The sequence below is a fragment of the Adiantum capillus-veneris genome, chromosome 14, assembly GCF_014529385.1.
Source record: "Adiantum capillus-veneris isolate H3 chromosome 14, ASM1452938v2, whole genome shotgun sequence".
Classification (NCBI taxonomy): domain Eukaryota; kingdom Viridiplantae; phylum Streptophyta; class Polypodiopsida; order Polypodiales; family Pteridaceae; genus Adiantum; species Adiantum capillus-veneris.
Window position 1 is genome coordinate 71,146,788 of NC_140944.1, and position 14,923 is coordinate 71,161,710.

The 14,923-nt window shown below is 40.9% G+C and overlaps 1 protein-coding gene across 1 annotated transcript; it reads left to right on the forward strand.

Annotated features, from left to right (window-relative positions):
• Window positions 1-260: 260 nt before the first annotated feature.
• Window positions 261-14,163, forward strand: LOC147442595 (Adenine nucleotide alpha hydrolases-like superfamily protein). The gene is made up of 4 exons (XM_086528734.1): window positions 261-1,128; window positions 1,241-1,341; window positions 2,462-2,583; window positions 3,791-14,163. The coding sequence occupies exons 1-4, from the start codon at window positions 681-683 to the stop codon at window positions 3,942-3,944; spliced, it is 825 nt and encodes a 274-aa protein (XP_086384860.1). The 5' UTR covers window positions 261-680; the 3' UTR covers window positions 3,945-14,163.
• The last annotated feature ends 760 nt before the right edge of the window (window positions 14,164-14,923 follow it).

A 14,923-nucleotide genomic window follows, 5' to 3' on the forward strand; every position in this document is an offset into this window, starting at 1 on the left:
TCTATCACACAGTGCTCTATATATTTTAATTTTTTTAATAGGAAATTTTCAAAAATTTGAAGGTAGAAGAGGTTTATTTACCCTATAAATACCAACAATGTTTCCCCTTAGTGTAAAATCCAAGAAAGCAAAATAAAAGAAATGCTTGGGATGAACACAAATGGCTCGTGGTACAACAAGAACACCAAAAATCTGACTGTCATTGGAATCGAGCCTTGATCGGCGGTCTAATGGTTATGTGGGTTGCCTTTTTCTCTTCTTTTTTCAAAAAGTCGGTGAAATAAAATAGAAAAAGGACATCCTTACACTGCTCCAAAAAAAATGACCATTTTCTTGGCCCTTATTCTTTGGCATGCTTTCTTTGAGTATGAGCTCATTAATTGCTGCTTTCCACTTTGCATGCACAAAAGGCAACTATTCAATGCTTGGGAGAGTAGTACATAATGTATGGGAGATGCATCCCTGCTTCTTCTTGTTTGTAGGCTATAAATCACATAGAAAACACACACAGAGAATCTCTCTCTCTCTCTCTCTCTCTCTCTCTCTCTCTCCTTCCTTCCTTCCTTCCTTCCCTCCTTTTGCTAGACTGGCCTTACCTCAGAAAATGCTTAACCCTAAGTCAATTAAGCTCATTAGAGCTTGGCAGTGACAGAAAGGGAGGCAAGAGCAAGACAGATTGAATGGCAGTTGGAGGACTCAATGGGTGTTTAGAACGGACCATGTCACGAGAAGGGATGTGGTCGGAAGGTGAGGCAACAACACGGGCCACGTCCGAGACAACAGTAAGCAGCTTCAACAGCATGATGGGGGAGCAGGTGATGTCCAGAGGGGTTAACACATCTGTAAGGGAGTGGGCCATGTTTGCGGAGACTCCATCTTCATCACTGCCCGGCCAGGCCTCATCAATTGGCTTGTCTATGCAGACGACTGCGGCAACGAAGAAGAAGGTCATGGTCGTGATTGATGAGTCGCGCGAATCGAGACTTGCGATGCTTTGGGCGCTCTCCCACATTGTTCAAGGCGAGGACACACTCTATCTGATGCAGTTCCTCCCTTCTTCTGCAAATCACAAATCAGCAGGGGTTATCTTCTCTCGGCATAACTCTGCACGCCTTCATACAACGCAAGGTAGCAATGTTTCTCTGCACAAGTACACTGGAAATAACATCATCTCTCTCTCTCTCTCTCTCTCTCTCTCTCTCTCTCTCTCTCAAAAATAACCTAGTCCATGTGTGTGCAGAGAGACGCGAAGAGAAAGGACGCAGAGAGAAGGTTGATCTACGACCTTCTCAGCTAATTGGCACATCTTTGAAGATGCTTTGCACATCAAGAAGGCCCGAGGTAGCTTTTTAATTAACGTAATAGGGTTCGAACTCTCACAATCACAACACTAACACACTCATATAAACCCTACCACAAAAAATGTGCTTATGGTGTCATCAAAAAAACAACATGCCTCTTGGCATTCACAAGAAGATTTAGAAATTTTCTCATATAGGAAAATGGAGTCTTTTTCAGTGTTTTTCATACAATGAATAACATCATGAGCTTCTGTTCGAGAGGCACCGCATACCTAGCTAGGTACGATTGGGGGCAGGGGACCGCCCCCCCCCCCCCAACCGGGGCCGGCGGTCCCCTGCCCCCAATCGTACCTAGCTAGGTCTAGGTATGCAGTGCCTCTCTCACAGAAGCTCATGATGTTGAGGTAAGTCACAATGTGGGAATTATTGTGAGAATCCATCCAAAACTTCTTGTGATTGAGGAAACTATCCTGCATGTGTGCGTGCATGCGCGCCCGCGCGCACACGCAAGCACTTCTCAAAAAAAGCTTCTTAGAGTGAAGGTATATTGATTAATCTGATTCTCCCAACACTTACTAAAACAGTTTCCTTCTTTTGCAACAACTAACCCTAGTCTGTTGTTTCATGCAAAGAACTTTTTAATGCAGCACAGCAATCCATCAATATGGATCAAAAGCTTTGATTGATCTTTAATATAGCCATCTTGCACCTTTGAGGTGATCTTCCCATTTCTTGTCAAGGATAGTGAACCTTTAAGATGGCTAGTTAGGAACTCTCTAGTGTGCTAGTCACAATCCTATGCATCCTCAACATGATCCATGCTAAGTATATTCCATGCTTCTCCATTAAAATTGTCAACATACCAACTTCTAGCTAGAATTACTAGATTACTTTGCCCATTGTACCAATTTTGAGTAAGATGCCACTATTATTGCTGCTTAAAGGCAAATCAAGCACTACCCTAAAGATTTTCTCCTTTAATTATTGTAGTTGGGAGCATAACAAATTACAATCCTTACAAAATCACCATAAGAACTTTTCATGCATTTGATTGGTCACCTAATTGGGTGAAAGGAGTTTTGGTAGTGGTCATGAAGTCTCTTTCCTTTCTAAGAAGACCAAATTGTACAAGTGTTGATATATTACTCTATGTTTTCTAGGTGGGAGTTGAAGTTATGATTGTGGAGGGAATTGATAAAGGTCTAACCATTGTCACACAAGCTAAGAAGTTGGAGGCTAGTGTACTTGTGCTAGGACAAAGGAGACCTTCCCTACTTCAAAGGTAAAGGTGTATATTCAAATTGAAATGAAGTTCAAATGTCTTACTTTGCAAGACAAAAGAAATGGTAAAACCCTGATGAATCAGAGACATGGACAAGAAGAGAATATTTTTGAGCACCATCTTGCACGATTTCATGGAGAAATAGAGCAAATCGCTTTCTTTTTTTTTTTGCAAAACTAACAATTTTGAGTGATTGTATTAGAATGCCACCAAGAAATAGAGCAAATCCCACCTTAAACTAGAAAACTTCAAGAGGATGCTCTTTGCGCTCTCTCCCTTGTTGAACTACCATTTCATAATTCTCTTCTTTTTCCTTTAGGCCCACCATTTAGACGTAATACTTTTGCATATGAACATCATCAATGTTGATAATAATGCACATATTTAATATTAGCATAAGCACGAAAAGACACACCGACAAAATGTCCGTAGATGCAAAAGGGCAAGTGCAACATTCAACCTCTTCCTGTTTATATTGCCATTCAAAGAATATGTAATAGATGCACTATCCCACTGACTCGAAGGTTAATTGACAAGTTTGTGAGCTCAGGAGTACCATAGGATTGCATTGACAAGTTTGTGAGCTCAGGAGTACCATAGGATTGCATCTAGGAATGCCTTCACACCCCCCCCCCCCCCCCCCCCCCCCCCCCCCACACCACACACACACTGTGTGTGTGTGTGTGTGTGTGTGTGTGTGTGTGTGTGTGTGTGTGTGTGTGTGTGAGAGAGAGAGAGAGAGAGAGAGAGAGAGAGAGAGAGAGAGAATGTGAAGTAAATTCTTCCATGTTCTTTCCAGTTGTCATATATATATATATATAGAGAGAGAGAGAGAGAGAGAGAGTGTGTGTGTGTGTGTGTGTGTGGATATATAGAGAGTGTGTGTGTGTGTGTGTGTGTGTGTGTGTGTGTGTGTGTGTGTGTGTGGGAGAGAGAGAGAGAGAGAGATTCCATGTTCTTTCTAGTTGTTTGTATCAATTCTGTTTGTTTATATATATGTGTGTGTGTGTGTGTGTGTGTGTGTGTGAGAGAGAGAGAGAGAGAGAGAGAGAGAGAGAGAGTGAATGTAAGAGAAAAATTCTTCCATGTTCTTTCTAGTTGTGTGTGCGTATATACATTTATTTATTTATAGTTTTATATATATATATACATATGAGAGAGAGAGAGAGAGAGAGAGAGAGAGTAAAAACATTCTTCACTCTTTAAGGGTATTCAAACAAAGGAGCCCAAACGATGAAGTGATCGAGCGTTGCATCCAAAATGCCGAGTGCTTGACATTGTCGGTTCGAAAGAAGAGCAAGCATATTGGTGGTTACCTCATTAATAGCCGTTGGCAGAAAAACTTTTGGCTCCTTGCGTAAATGAGTGTGTATGCTAATAGAGAACTCATGAGTGCTAGCAATTATCTTATTGTACATGCTTCATCAACTTCTTAATTTTACATGAGTGCTAGGAACCTAGGGTACACTTGCAATCCAAAACGATGACTATCATTACTTGGTAAACTTGCACGCATGCACACACAAACAATGTATATTTGTACGTTTAGACTTCTAACAAATTGAGTTTTAGAGAATCCTTCCAAGGCCAACATAGTATAATTCTTGGCATATTTCATTCCTCCATTAGTGTTGCAATATTTCAATTAAGATTTAATTATAAAGTAAATGTGAAGTAATGCACTTTTATTGTTCTCTTGTGAAGCTTATTGAAACACCTCGACATCAATGCAAATAATGAACCTTGCCATATGAAACCGGCTTAGTATGTGTAGCTGCCCTTATTATTGCCAATGCTTATGAGACTTCTCATTTTTCAAGATGGTATCTTGGTTGTTTTTTACTATAAATTTGTAATACTCAAGATTGTCTTCTAGTGTAAGAGAGTCGATCCATGTGGCATAAAAGCTTGACAAATGTGTGCGTTTGCAAAAACTTTTGTCAGTTGACTACATAAATCCTTGTTTTGTTGAACTACCAAATATTACTGTGCAGAATAATAGAAGCCACATGTTAGTTGCTTTCCCTTCACATTATGGCATGCTCCTTCCCGGCTTTGCCACCCAACATGATCCCCTTCCAAGGTGCACCATCATGTGACCATAAAATGTTTAACACAATCCCCCTCCAAGGTGCACCATCGTGTGACCATAATAAGTTTTTGAGTGGGAGTGTGCTTAACGGCTTTGCAAATATCCATCAAAGTTTGCAAGGATTATATGATTTAAGATGGAAGCTTTCCTTGTTTACACATGAGGGGTTTTAACCCTAGTTCATCTTCAAAGTGTGACAAAATTGAAGTCAACGAAGTTAGGGTTTAACAACCTACTATAATGAAAGAGTATGCACCAACGATTTTGGGAAAATCATTAATAAACGAAATCAATTGTAATTCTGCCTCAACAACCAAAGATAATGAAGGGAAAGTGGCGCCGCACGTGCATGCAAGGGTATACTCGCAAGGTGGTCTGCAAGAAACCAATAAAGGCAAAGGCAAGGAGGCGCGACATGGCAGCTATCGTTAACAATTGAACCTTTTTTTTAAGATTAAAGCTTGCTTCAGAAGGCACGATCTGATCATGTGCTTGTTGGCTAGTGCAAGACCTACTGGTCGTCCACGGGACAAGGGGTGAAGGTTCAAAACCTACACATGATTTGAGGCTTTTACATCAATAAATTGAGCCTAATGTAGGGAATCTGCATGGATATTGGGGCAATTTAATATCAAACCTACCAATATAGAGTACCTAGCAATGTAAATGCATGCCAAAAAGAGTTATCTAGGAGTCCTTCATAACTTGAAAGGTAGTGCTAATAGCTTATAATAGAGTCTAATGGGTCAGTCGAACTTGTGAATTAGTATGGGGATCTTTCTTGATGGAAATTAGAAAGTCATCTACAAAAAGTTTCTTACACCTGTCCTACAAATTTTTCTTGACAAAGACAAAAGACACTATGGAAAGCTATCCATGCATTATCATAGTACCACTAACAATGAAGACTCGCAATAAACTCACAAGCCTAGCCTTGCCTAGAAAGGCAAGCAGTAGCAAATACCCAACTCACATATGATATGCAAAATGGGTGAAAATAAGCCAACCCGCACAATAATGCCTCTTATAGACTCCACACAAACACAATAATGCTTAGTAGAGCAATCTACTAACTATTGCATAAGCCAAATATATTTTCTACGCACCTTCTCTTGGAACTTGAGCTATTCAGATGCCTTGATTATTTTTTGAGTTCAAATCTCTCTCTCTCTCTCTCTCTCTCTCTCTCTCTCCCCTAATAATTTGTGGAGAAGGATGAAAGAACTCCAAGTGCCAAGTGAGTTTATGCTTTTTAATCTATAAGAAGGCGATATGTTAATCACACAGAAGAGAAATTTCAAAAACTTGCAAGCACTATTGAGTTAAACAAGGATGTCCGTTCTAACCGACTCTCTATAGTTTATGCATCAATCAATTGAAACAAATGATACTCGACTATGTGCAAGAAGGCGGCATTGACGAGGTTACTATTTACAATGCGGTAATCATATGCGAATGATGTAGAGCTTCTAACACACACTTTAAAGGGTGCACAAAAGCTTATGCTTCTCCTTGAGAACTTTTGATTGCATAGTAGGCTAAATGTGAATGAATCAAAAACAAAAGTTATGCTTTTGAGAACCGACCATAAGGAGAAGCCATGCATTATATACAACAATGAGACATTTGAAATTGTTGAGAGTTTTAAGTACCTTGACCTTAATTTCCGACCGATCACAAGTGGCATGAATGTAATGTGTCATTTGGAAGCTGGAAAGAGAACGTACTAAGCATTTGAGAACATATATAATGCAAGAATTGTCAGATGTTGGGTTCTCAAGAAGTATCTTTTTGACAAGTTAGTGACACCGGTTCTTTCTGGAGTTGTGAAGTGTGGGACAAGCGTATCTCAACGACTACTTGGAACGAGTTTGAGAATGTCCAACATTTTCTTATAAACTTTCTCCAAGTTAATGACACAAACACCATATAAACTAATACTTCTTGAGTCAAGATCTCTTCCAATTGAGGTTATGGACATGGAAAGAGTTGTATACATGATAAAGATGCGTCAAAACCCCTCGCATTGCCTTCTTACAATTGCATAGGAGGCAAGCAAAAAAGTTCCAGAGACGCATAAAAGCAAGATCTTGAACACAGGATGGATGGAAGACATACCGTGGTTTGGGAGATGCCATGATGCCTCAATAGACTCCCAAGTGAATGAAGCTTTTCTACAACGCCACTATATTACGACTTGGTAGGAACTCCATGGGTCACGCTTCATATACTACACCACCCATATTGCTCCCAACTACAAAACCATGTTCTTTGCTAAACGAGGAAAACCTACTCACCCTTGAGACTATCCCCTTGTCAACGATACACAATATCGTAGCCATTCAGCTTAGCTCCCACTCCCATCAATGTGAGTGGAGTCAGATTAACTATGCATGTGATGCTCATTGCAAGTTCGAGAGTCGTGAGTACTACAGTGAGTGCTCAACTATTGGTCGTGAGTACTAAAGTGCTAAACTTTTGGTCACGTCCAAACTTGCTTCCCTCACATTTTTAGCCATGAGTACTTGGACCTACACATTTTCCTCTCCCAATCACATTATGGGCTCTCCATTGCGACTCTCATAACCACAATTCTCGAGCAATGAAAATCAATTATCAGCCCTATACATACTACATCACATGTAACTTTAGTCCTGACCTCGAAGGACCATAATAATATCTCTCTCTCTCTCTCTCTCTCTCTCTCTCTCTCTCTCTCTCTCTCTCTCTCTCTCTCTCTCTACACACTGTAAACATGTCGGTTTAGCTACAAGACTCCAGGCACAACACTTTCAAAGAATCGGAAAAGCAAAGCTCGCTCAATACATCATAGCAATGGGTTAGACTTACAATCTGTACAAGTAAGAAATCACTTTGCTTTGTAACTGCTGGACTTCTTCAATACCAGATTATTTAATCCCCACATAAGCTATAATCATTGACTGAGGTGACAAAGGATTATCTTTTCATTTAACTGAAGACGCCCACCTTGCAAAACTTTAGCACACATGGCAACATAGCTTGCACCCTACCATGCTATGCTTTAAACAAATAATTCTTGTATTTGGGAGCTGTTGGTCAATATTGCATCAAAAAATGCAAAGATGTCCACCAAGGTGAGATATATACAACCGACTGCTCCGTTGATAACCATACAGAATGTAGTATACGTGGATCCGTAAGTAAGGATCGTGCCTTACATGAGTTCGTTGAGAAAAAAATACAATTACAAAATCATACACGTATTTAAAAATAATCACACTTGAATGCTTTAAAAATAACCAATCAAGGAAGCTTGTCGCATTTCACTCAAGTAATAACTTCACATCAACAATTGTTTTGTAAATTGTGATCTTGTAATGTTGTTAAGCATCTTAAATTACTAAACTAAATTGTCATTCGAATTTTCACGTACCATAAATTTTTCATAGTTCAGTACTATGTATTTCATGTTTCAAACACTACGTACCTATCCACTTTGATGTCCACCAACACAAAAATCTCAAAGCAGATCCTAAAACTGGAATTTCCACCACGAAAAACTCGTACTCAATCAAACCAAGACAACTATTACCAGCAAGCTGAACAGCAATGAGGCACAATAGAGAATGTAAACCCATAAATACTAATAATAGTACTAACCAAGGCCCTAGACAACACCGTAGACTGGTCTGAACGTTCAACAAGCAACAGCACACCAAGAGTGGATCCTTTTGAGTCCTTTCCCGCCGACCTGGCTCATTCTGTTGCTGCAAGGAGACAAAAGGACTCCAGAATACCTAAGAGAAATCAGGTAGTAGTCGGGTTCTGACCACAAGATTTGAGCAATTGTTGGGCTAACAAGGAAGAGAGGACTAATCCAGGTTCTGACTTATGGACGGATGAGATGACTAGATGATTAAAACAGTGTTCAGTATGAACTAAGTGTGTGAATGAAGAACTTTGAAGTAGGGATTTCTGAAGACGATTTTAATTTATGTATGAAATTAAGAACTTGCTATTTGTGTGCAGATAACATGTGAAATCGATGATGATGACGAACTGAGAGCAATGATAGCTCCAAAATGAACCCGATCACGATTCGAGATAAGGATCATGAATTTTGAATCATGATGAATGATTGAATGGAATTGTCATTCCCCATGGATGAGATGGCCACACAGCTAGAACTGAATGATTAAAACACTCTGTTCAGTATCAACTCAATGTTTGATTGATGGATTGGAATTCTCGAAAATGATTACTCGCACATGATTGTGTTTGAGTGTAGATGGAATGATTGACGAAACAACCGCAACATTTCGATCTCGAGAAATCTATGAACATGATCGCCATATAGAATTGGTTAATCCGACATCACTGAGGTCCAGTGCGGATCTAGATGCCATTGCTAAATACGTTGATAAGAATCATGGTCCTAGATCTAAATGGATTCTATGTGGTATGATCTGAATGTGATGTGACTGTCGTCTTTGTACAAGTGCTTGATTTGTGTCGTCTAGTGCGTCGGTACTTAGAGCCGGTGTCTATTGAATTGGTTTATGGCTTATTTGTAATTTTGCAGAAGTAATCAAGGGCGATTACAATTCTTTCAAGAGGGGGTTATGTCACAAAATGATGACGTGGCAGTACTGCCCGAGATAGAGGAAAGCTGACGTGGCAACATGTTGTACAGACAAGCCCCGGATTTGCGCCGACAGGCTGGCGTGGCAAACAGTACAGATTTCTGCCTTATGCACTAACATCTGATGATGTGGCAGGCTGTACGAAATTCCGAAATTTGCGCTGACTGCTTTTTATGGCAGATTTTGGGACCAAATGCTTTTGAGACGGTTTGCTTTTGAGTTTACTGCTTTTGGGGCTCTGCTTTTGGGGCATCCCTTGTAAGAATAAATAGACCCAAGGGGCCTAACTCTTCAGAGCATCTGGACGCACAATCTAAGAGCAGAGGTCCCACGGGTGTTACAACTTTTGCTCAAGCATTAATATAAAAATGAATATCGAAAGGGGCGCCAAATGTTGGGGCCAATACCTTTCGGCACGGAACTACGCCGGGTCGTGTCGACTCAATTTTAAAATGTGAAAAGTTGCGAAGTATTTTAAGTGATTCTCTCGTGTGTCGTGCTAGATTGTCGACTTGGGATGCCCAAGTCTGTAACAATGGTATCAAAGCTTCAAGCATGTGCTTTTCTCAAAGCACACCAACCCTATCAAAGAGGAAACGAGCAAGATGACACTTCCACGAAATATAATTAAAAAATCTTCGTGTCTCGACCCTAGACTTATTAGCGACTCCCACCCTTACTTCACTACGCATTGGACGCGTTCCCATCTTCGCTCTGTGTTACAGAACATAAGCCATAAAGAATCCCAAATTACACATGGGTTCTCCTAGAGAATCTGACAGAGATAACGTCTCTTAGTGGACGGGCAAAGAAAGGTTGAAATCTGGCACGAGAATTGAAGAACAAAATGAAGAATAGGACAAAATTTTGGCAAGGAAAGTTTGCCAGAAGACCTTTAAAAATCTCTTTAACGGTTGAGAACTTGGATATACGACAGAAGGCAAAGTTGCTCCTCTCAACAACCTTTACACATTGACACGAACATATCTTATATCCAACAAGTTTGGAAAAATAAGGTTTTTTGCAAAAAAAATCAGTATGTGTGGAATTAATGTTTTTGGAAGCTCTTGTTATCTATGTGCAGATAACTATTAGGAGCGAGGAACATGCATTTGGAAGCATGGAGTTGGACATCAACTCATTTTGCAACGAGGTGAACCATTTGCTGGAAATTTTACAAGTTTTGAAGGAAAAATCGAGGACGACATGGCAAGGAATTTGCACCTGAAAGCAATCGGAAGCAACGGCAGCTTAGGAATGAATCCGTCGATTCAATATAAAACTCATGAATTTTGTTTTGAAATTTGAATGATGATGATGCATGAGGAATGATGAATGATGAATGATGACTCTAGTACATCAAGATTCCCATATGAATGAGATGACTAGATATTGTGGTGAGCGCAACAAGAGTTCCTGCAGGATGAGATGGCTACACACGGATCTAGGTGCATCAAGACTTCGAGACAAATGAGATGACTACATGACTGAAACACTATGTTCAGTACGCACTAAGAGTGTGAATGAAGAACTTTGAAATAGGGATTTCTGGAGATAATTCTTATTTATGTATGAAATTAACGTCTTCTGGATGAACTTGCTATTTGTGTGCAAATACCAGGTGACATCGATGCTAATGAAGAATTGGGAGCAATGACAGCTCCAGAATGAACCCAATCGCGATTCGAGATAAGAATCATGAATTTTGAATCATGATGAATGATTGAATGGAGCTGTCGTGAGCGCATCAAGAGTTCCCGAGGGATAAGATGGCCACACAACTAGAAATGAATGATTAAAACACTCTGTTCAATATGAACTCGCTGTCTAATTAATGGATTGGAATTCTCGGAAATGATTACTCGCACATGATTGTGTTTGAGTGCAGATGGAATGATTGACGAAATGACTGCAGCATTTCAGTCTAGAGAAATCTATGAGCATGATCGCCATATAGGATTAGTTAATCCGACATCACTGAGGTCCAGTGCGGATCTAGATGCGATTGCTAAATACATTGACAGGAATCATGGTCCTAGATCTGAATGGATTCTATGTAATATGATCTGAATGTGATGTGACTGTCGTCTTTGTACAAGTGCTTGATTTGTGTCGTCTAGTGCGTCGGTACTTAGAGTCAATGTCTACTGAACTAGTTTATGGCTTATTTATAATTTTGCACACGTGATCAAGGGCGATTACAATTCTTTCAAGAGGGGGGACTCGTCTCCCCACTTGTCCATAACAAAGGACCAAAAGGACCCGACTGGTAGACCTCCCACGTATTGGGTGCCTTAGTCCGGCCCATGAGGCCCACATAGATGCCGGTGTGGCACGCCACCATGTCGATCCCCTCCAAGGTAAGCTCACTGGGGAGAACGAGCTGGTCGATTACCCGCCGGGGTATGTCACAAAATGATGATGTGGCATTACTGCCCGCGACAGAGGAAAGCTTACGTGGTAGCAGGTTGTACGGACATGCCCGGGATTTGCACCGACAGGTTGACGTGGCAAACAGTACGGATTTCCGTGTTATGCGCTGACAGCTGATGATGTGGCAGGTTGTACGAAGTTACGTAATTTGCATTAACTACTTTTTATGGCAGATTTTGGGACCAAATGCTAGGGGCCTCACTCTTCAGAGCATCTAGAGGCACAGGCTGAGAGTAGAGGTCCCGCGGGTGTTGTAACTTTTGCTCAAGCATTAATATAAATAAAAAAAATCGAAAGGGGCGCCAAATTTTGGGGCCAATACCTCTGGGCACGGAACTACGTCAGGCCACGTCGACTCGATTTTAAAGTGTGATAAAGTTGTGAAGTACTTTAAGTGATTCTCTCATGTGTCGTGTCAGATTTCCAACTTGGGGTGACCAAGTCTGTAACAAACTCTCTAGGGCTCACGGGAAAAATGAGGCTTGGTTGGGATAAACTATCCCAAGCCTGCAAGAGCCTACATGGCCATAGAAAGAGCCAAAACCCAAGCTCTAACATGGCTACACATGACCCAACATGAAAAACTACCTTACTCTAGGCAAGCACAACCACAAAACAACCCTCACCATATGATCTGTCCCTAAGAGAAACCACGACACACTAGACACATCCAGAGAGATCCAAACTCATTGACACTTCCAAGCTAGGAGATCAAAACTCTAAACACATAAGAGACATGTCCACAGGTAACATCCTATCTAGCTCGTCTTGTCGGTCGAGAGCCATTTTACAAACACCTCTTCGACTTTTTTCAGAATGGTACCCCTTGAGAAGCAAATACAGAGGTACTTGTAACAAACTTGGACACCCCAAGTCAAGATTCTACCGTAACACAGCAGAGATTCACTTCAAAACAGTTCGCAATTCACACTTGAGTCGACACGACCAAACGAAGTTCCCTGCCTAGAGATATTGGCACCAAACACGCCCCATTTCGGTATTTCTTTTTGTATCTGTGTTCAAAGTACAAGAGAGTGGGTAGGTGCTCACTCTCAGACTCTGCGTACAGATCCTCTGAGAAGTGAGGCCTAGCCCACTTATTTATTGGTACAAGGGATGCCCAAAAGTAGAGCCCCAAAAGCAGTAACTGAAAAGCTTTTAACATTCAAAAGCGACTGGGCTCAAAAGCTGCCATAAAAACAGCCAACGTAATTTCAAGAAATCCATACGTTGCCACGTCAACAGTCAACACAAAAAGTGGATTTTCGTACAATTTGCCAGGTCAGCCTGCCAGCATATTTTGCGCCGCATTTTTCGGGTTGCCACGTGTCTATCGTACAGTCTGCCACGTGTATCTACAGTGCGTGTCCGGGGTCTGCTGCCACATCACCAGTTTGTGACAATACTATTGCGGATTGCCCTTGAGTTGCAAAGGTATTGCCTAAAGCAAAAAGCCTTCAGCAAGCAAGGGATGATGGCCATGCACAAGATGGCCATGCTTTGCTCCCAGAGAAAATGACAATTCATGACAACAAATCAGTAGAGGGAATTACAAGACAAAGGCTAGCCGAACTAACTAAATCCAAGATTGGAAGTATTCCAGGGAAGTGTTTCATTTATAGCCAACAAGGACATGTTTCTGCACAATGTCCAACCAAAGAGAAAGCCAAAGCAACATAAGCAAGAAGAGCGAAGAACGGCAAGGCACAAGCAAAATAAGTGTCTTTGGATATAATTCCTATTGCAACAGATGCCCTTTATCTAATTCTGTTCAATAGCCTTTTTAGAAAGTTCTTGTATATGGAAACTTTTCTACTTGTACAAACCAACTTTCCAAAAATTGATCTTTTTAATACTGAAAACGGAAGTTACAAAGAGATTTTAGCAACATTACAAGTGAAAGATGATTTAGATAGTGAGCTATTAAATTTGACAGATTAAGAGACTACTCATGGATGTGTGCTAATTGAAGAGCCACTTCAATCCCAAGAAGTCTGAATTGGAGGGGAGCTACTTGTCATTGAGTCTATAGAGCTGAGGAGCTTTTGGGTCTTGTGCAAAGCAATGTTCCCAGGGAATGGCCCCTTATAGGCCAAGGAAGGTCGAAACGGCGTTCCAAAGCACTGCAAGCTGCAAGGAACGGGTCGGAACGGCCAGCCATTCTAGGCTGACAGGTGATACTGGAACGCCTAGAACGGGTCCGAAACGGGCCAATTTATAGATTTCTCTCTTTTTTTGTGAGCCTTCCCCTTATAAAATGCCCCTTCCTCCCACCCCTTACCTTCACATTGCACACAAGTTATCAAGGCTCAAGCTCTACACTCTCAAGTCTCAAGCTCTAGTCTCTTTTAAGCTCTCAAGTCTATAAGGCTACGAGCTCTCTCTCTCTCTCTCTCTCTCTCTCTCTCTCTCTCTCTCTCTCTCTCTCTCTCAAGTCTACACGACGCACGTTTGCCATAGTAAGGTTGAATGGTCTCCAAATTGAGTTTTTTGCGAGTATTAGAGTCAAAGGACATGAATACTACTTGTATTCAGTCACATAGAGCTAAAAATTGCATTATTTGGATGCTTTTTAAGCCTCCCGTTCCACGCCATTTGTTCCCCATTCCGCAGGGATCGTGTTGCCACTCCCGGTCCGCATTCCAGGTAACTATGATGCAAAGCCTATTGCATCAAGAGAGCCGCTCAACTCTCCAAAACGGATCAACGAGTTTCAGGATGAAAGTCTTATTGTTATGTCTTGTTAGCATAATCATGCATACAATGGGTATTCTGTCCAAGGACTTCCAAAGTTCCATGAGAAGAATGGCTACAACATTCTAATCTCAAGAGATTTCACAAGGGAGGTGATCTTGTTCATCAAAGTTATCCATGTAGCCATTTGACCACTAGATAGATAGATCTAGTGCGGATCTTATGTGGCATGTAAGTCCAATGTGGACCAAGATGAAAATGTGAATATGGAATGTAATCTCAACTCCAATGTAAATTAGATTCTCAATAATCAATGTGAAGTTACTGTGGACTGGTTTTCGACTGGAACGATAACATTGTAATCCGAAACTTTGTCATGAGCATTTGTCTATTTTTTGATGGGGGATTTCAATTTTAAAGTGGCATCACACAACCGGACTTGACATAGTACAACCAAACAAGGAAAAAACAGTACCCAAACTACAAAGTAACAAGT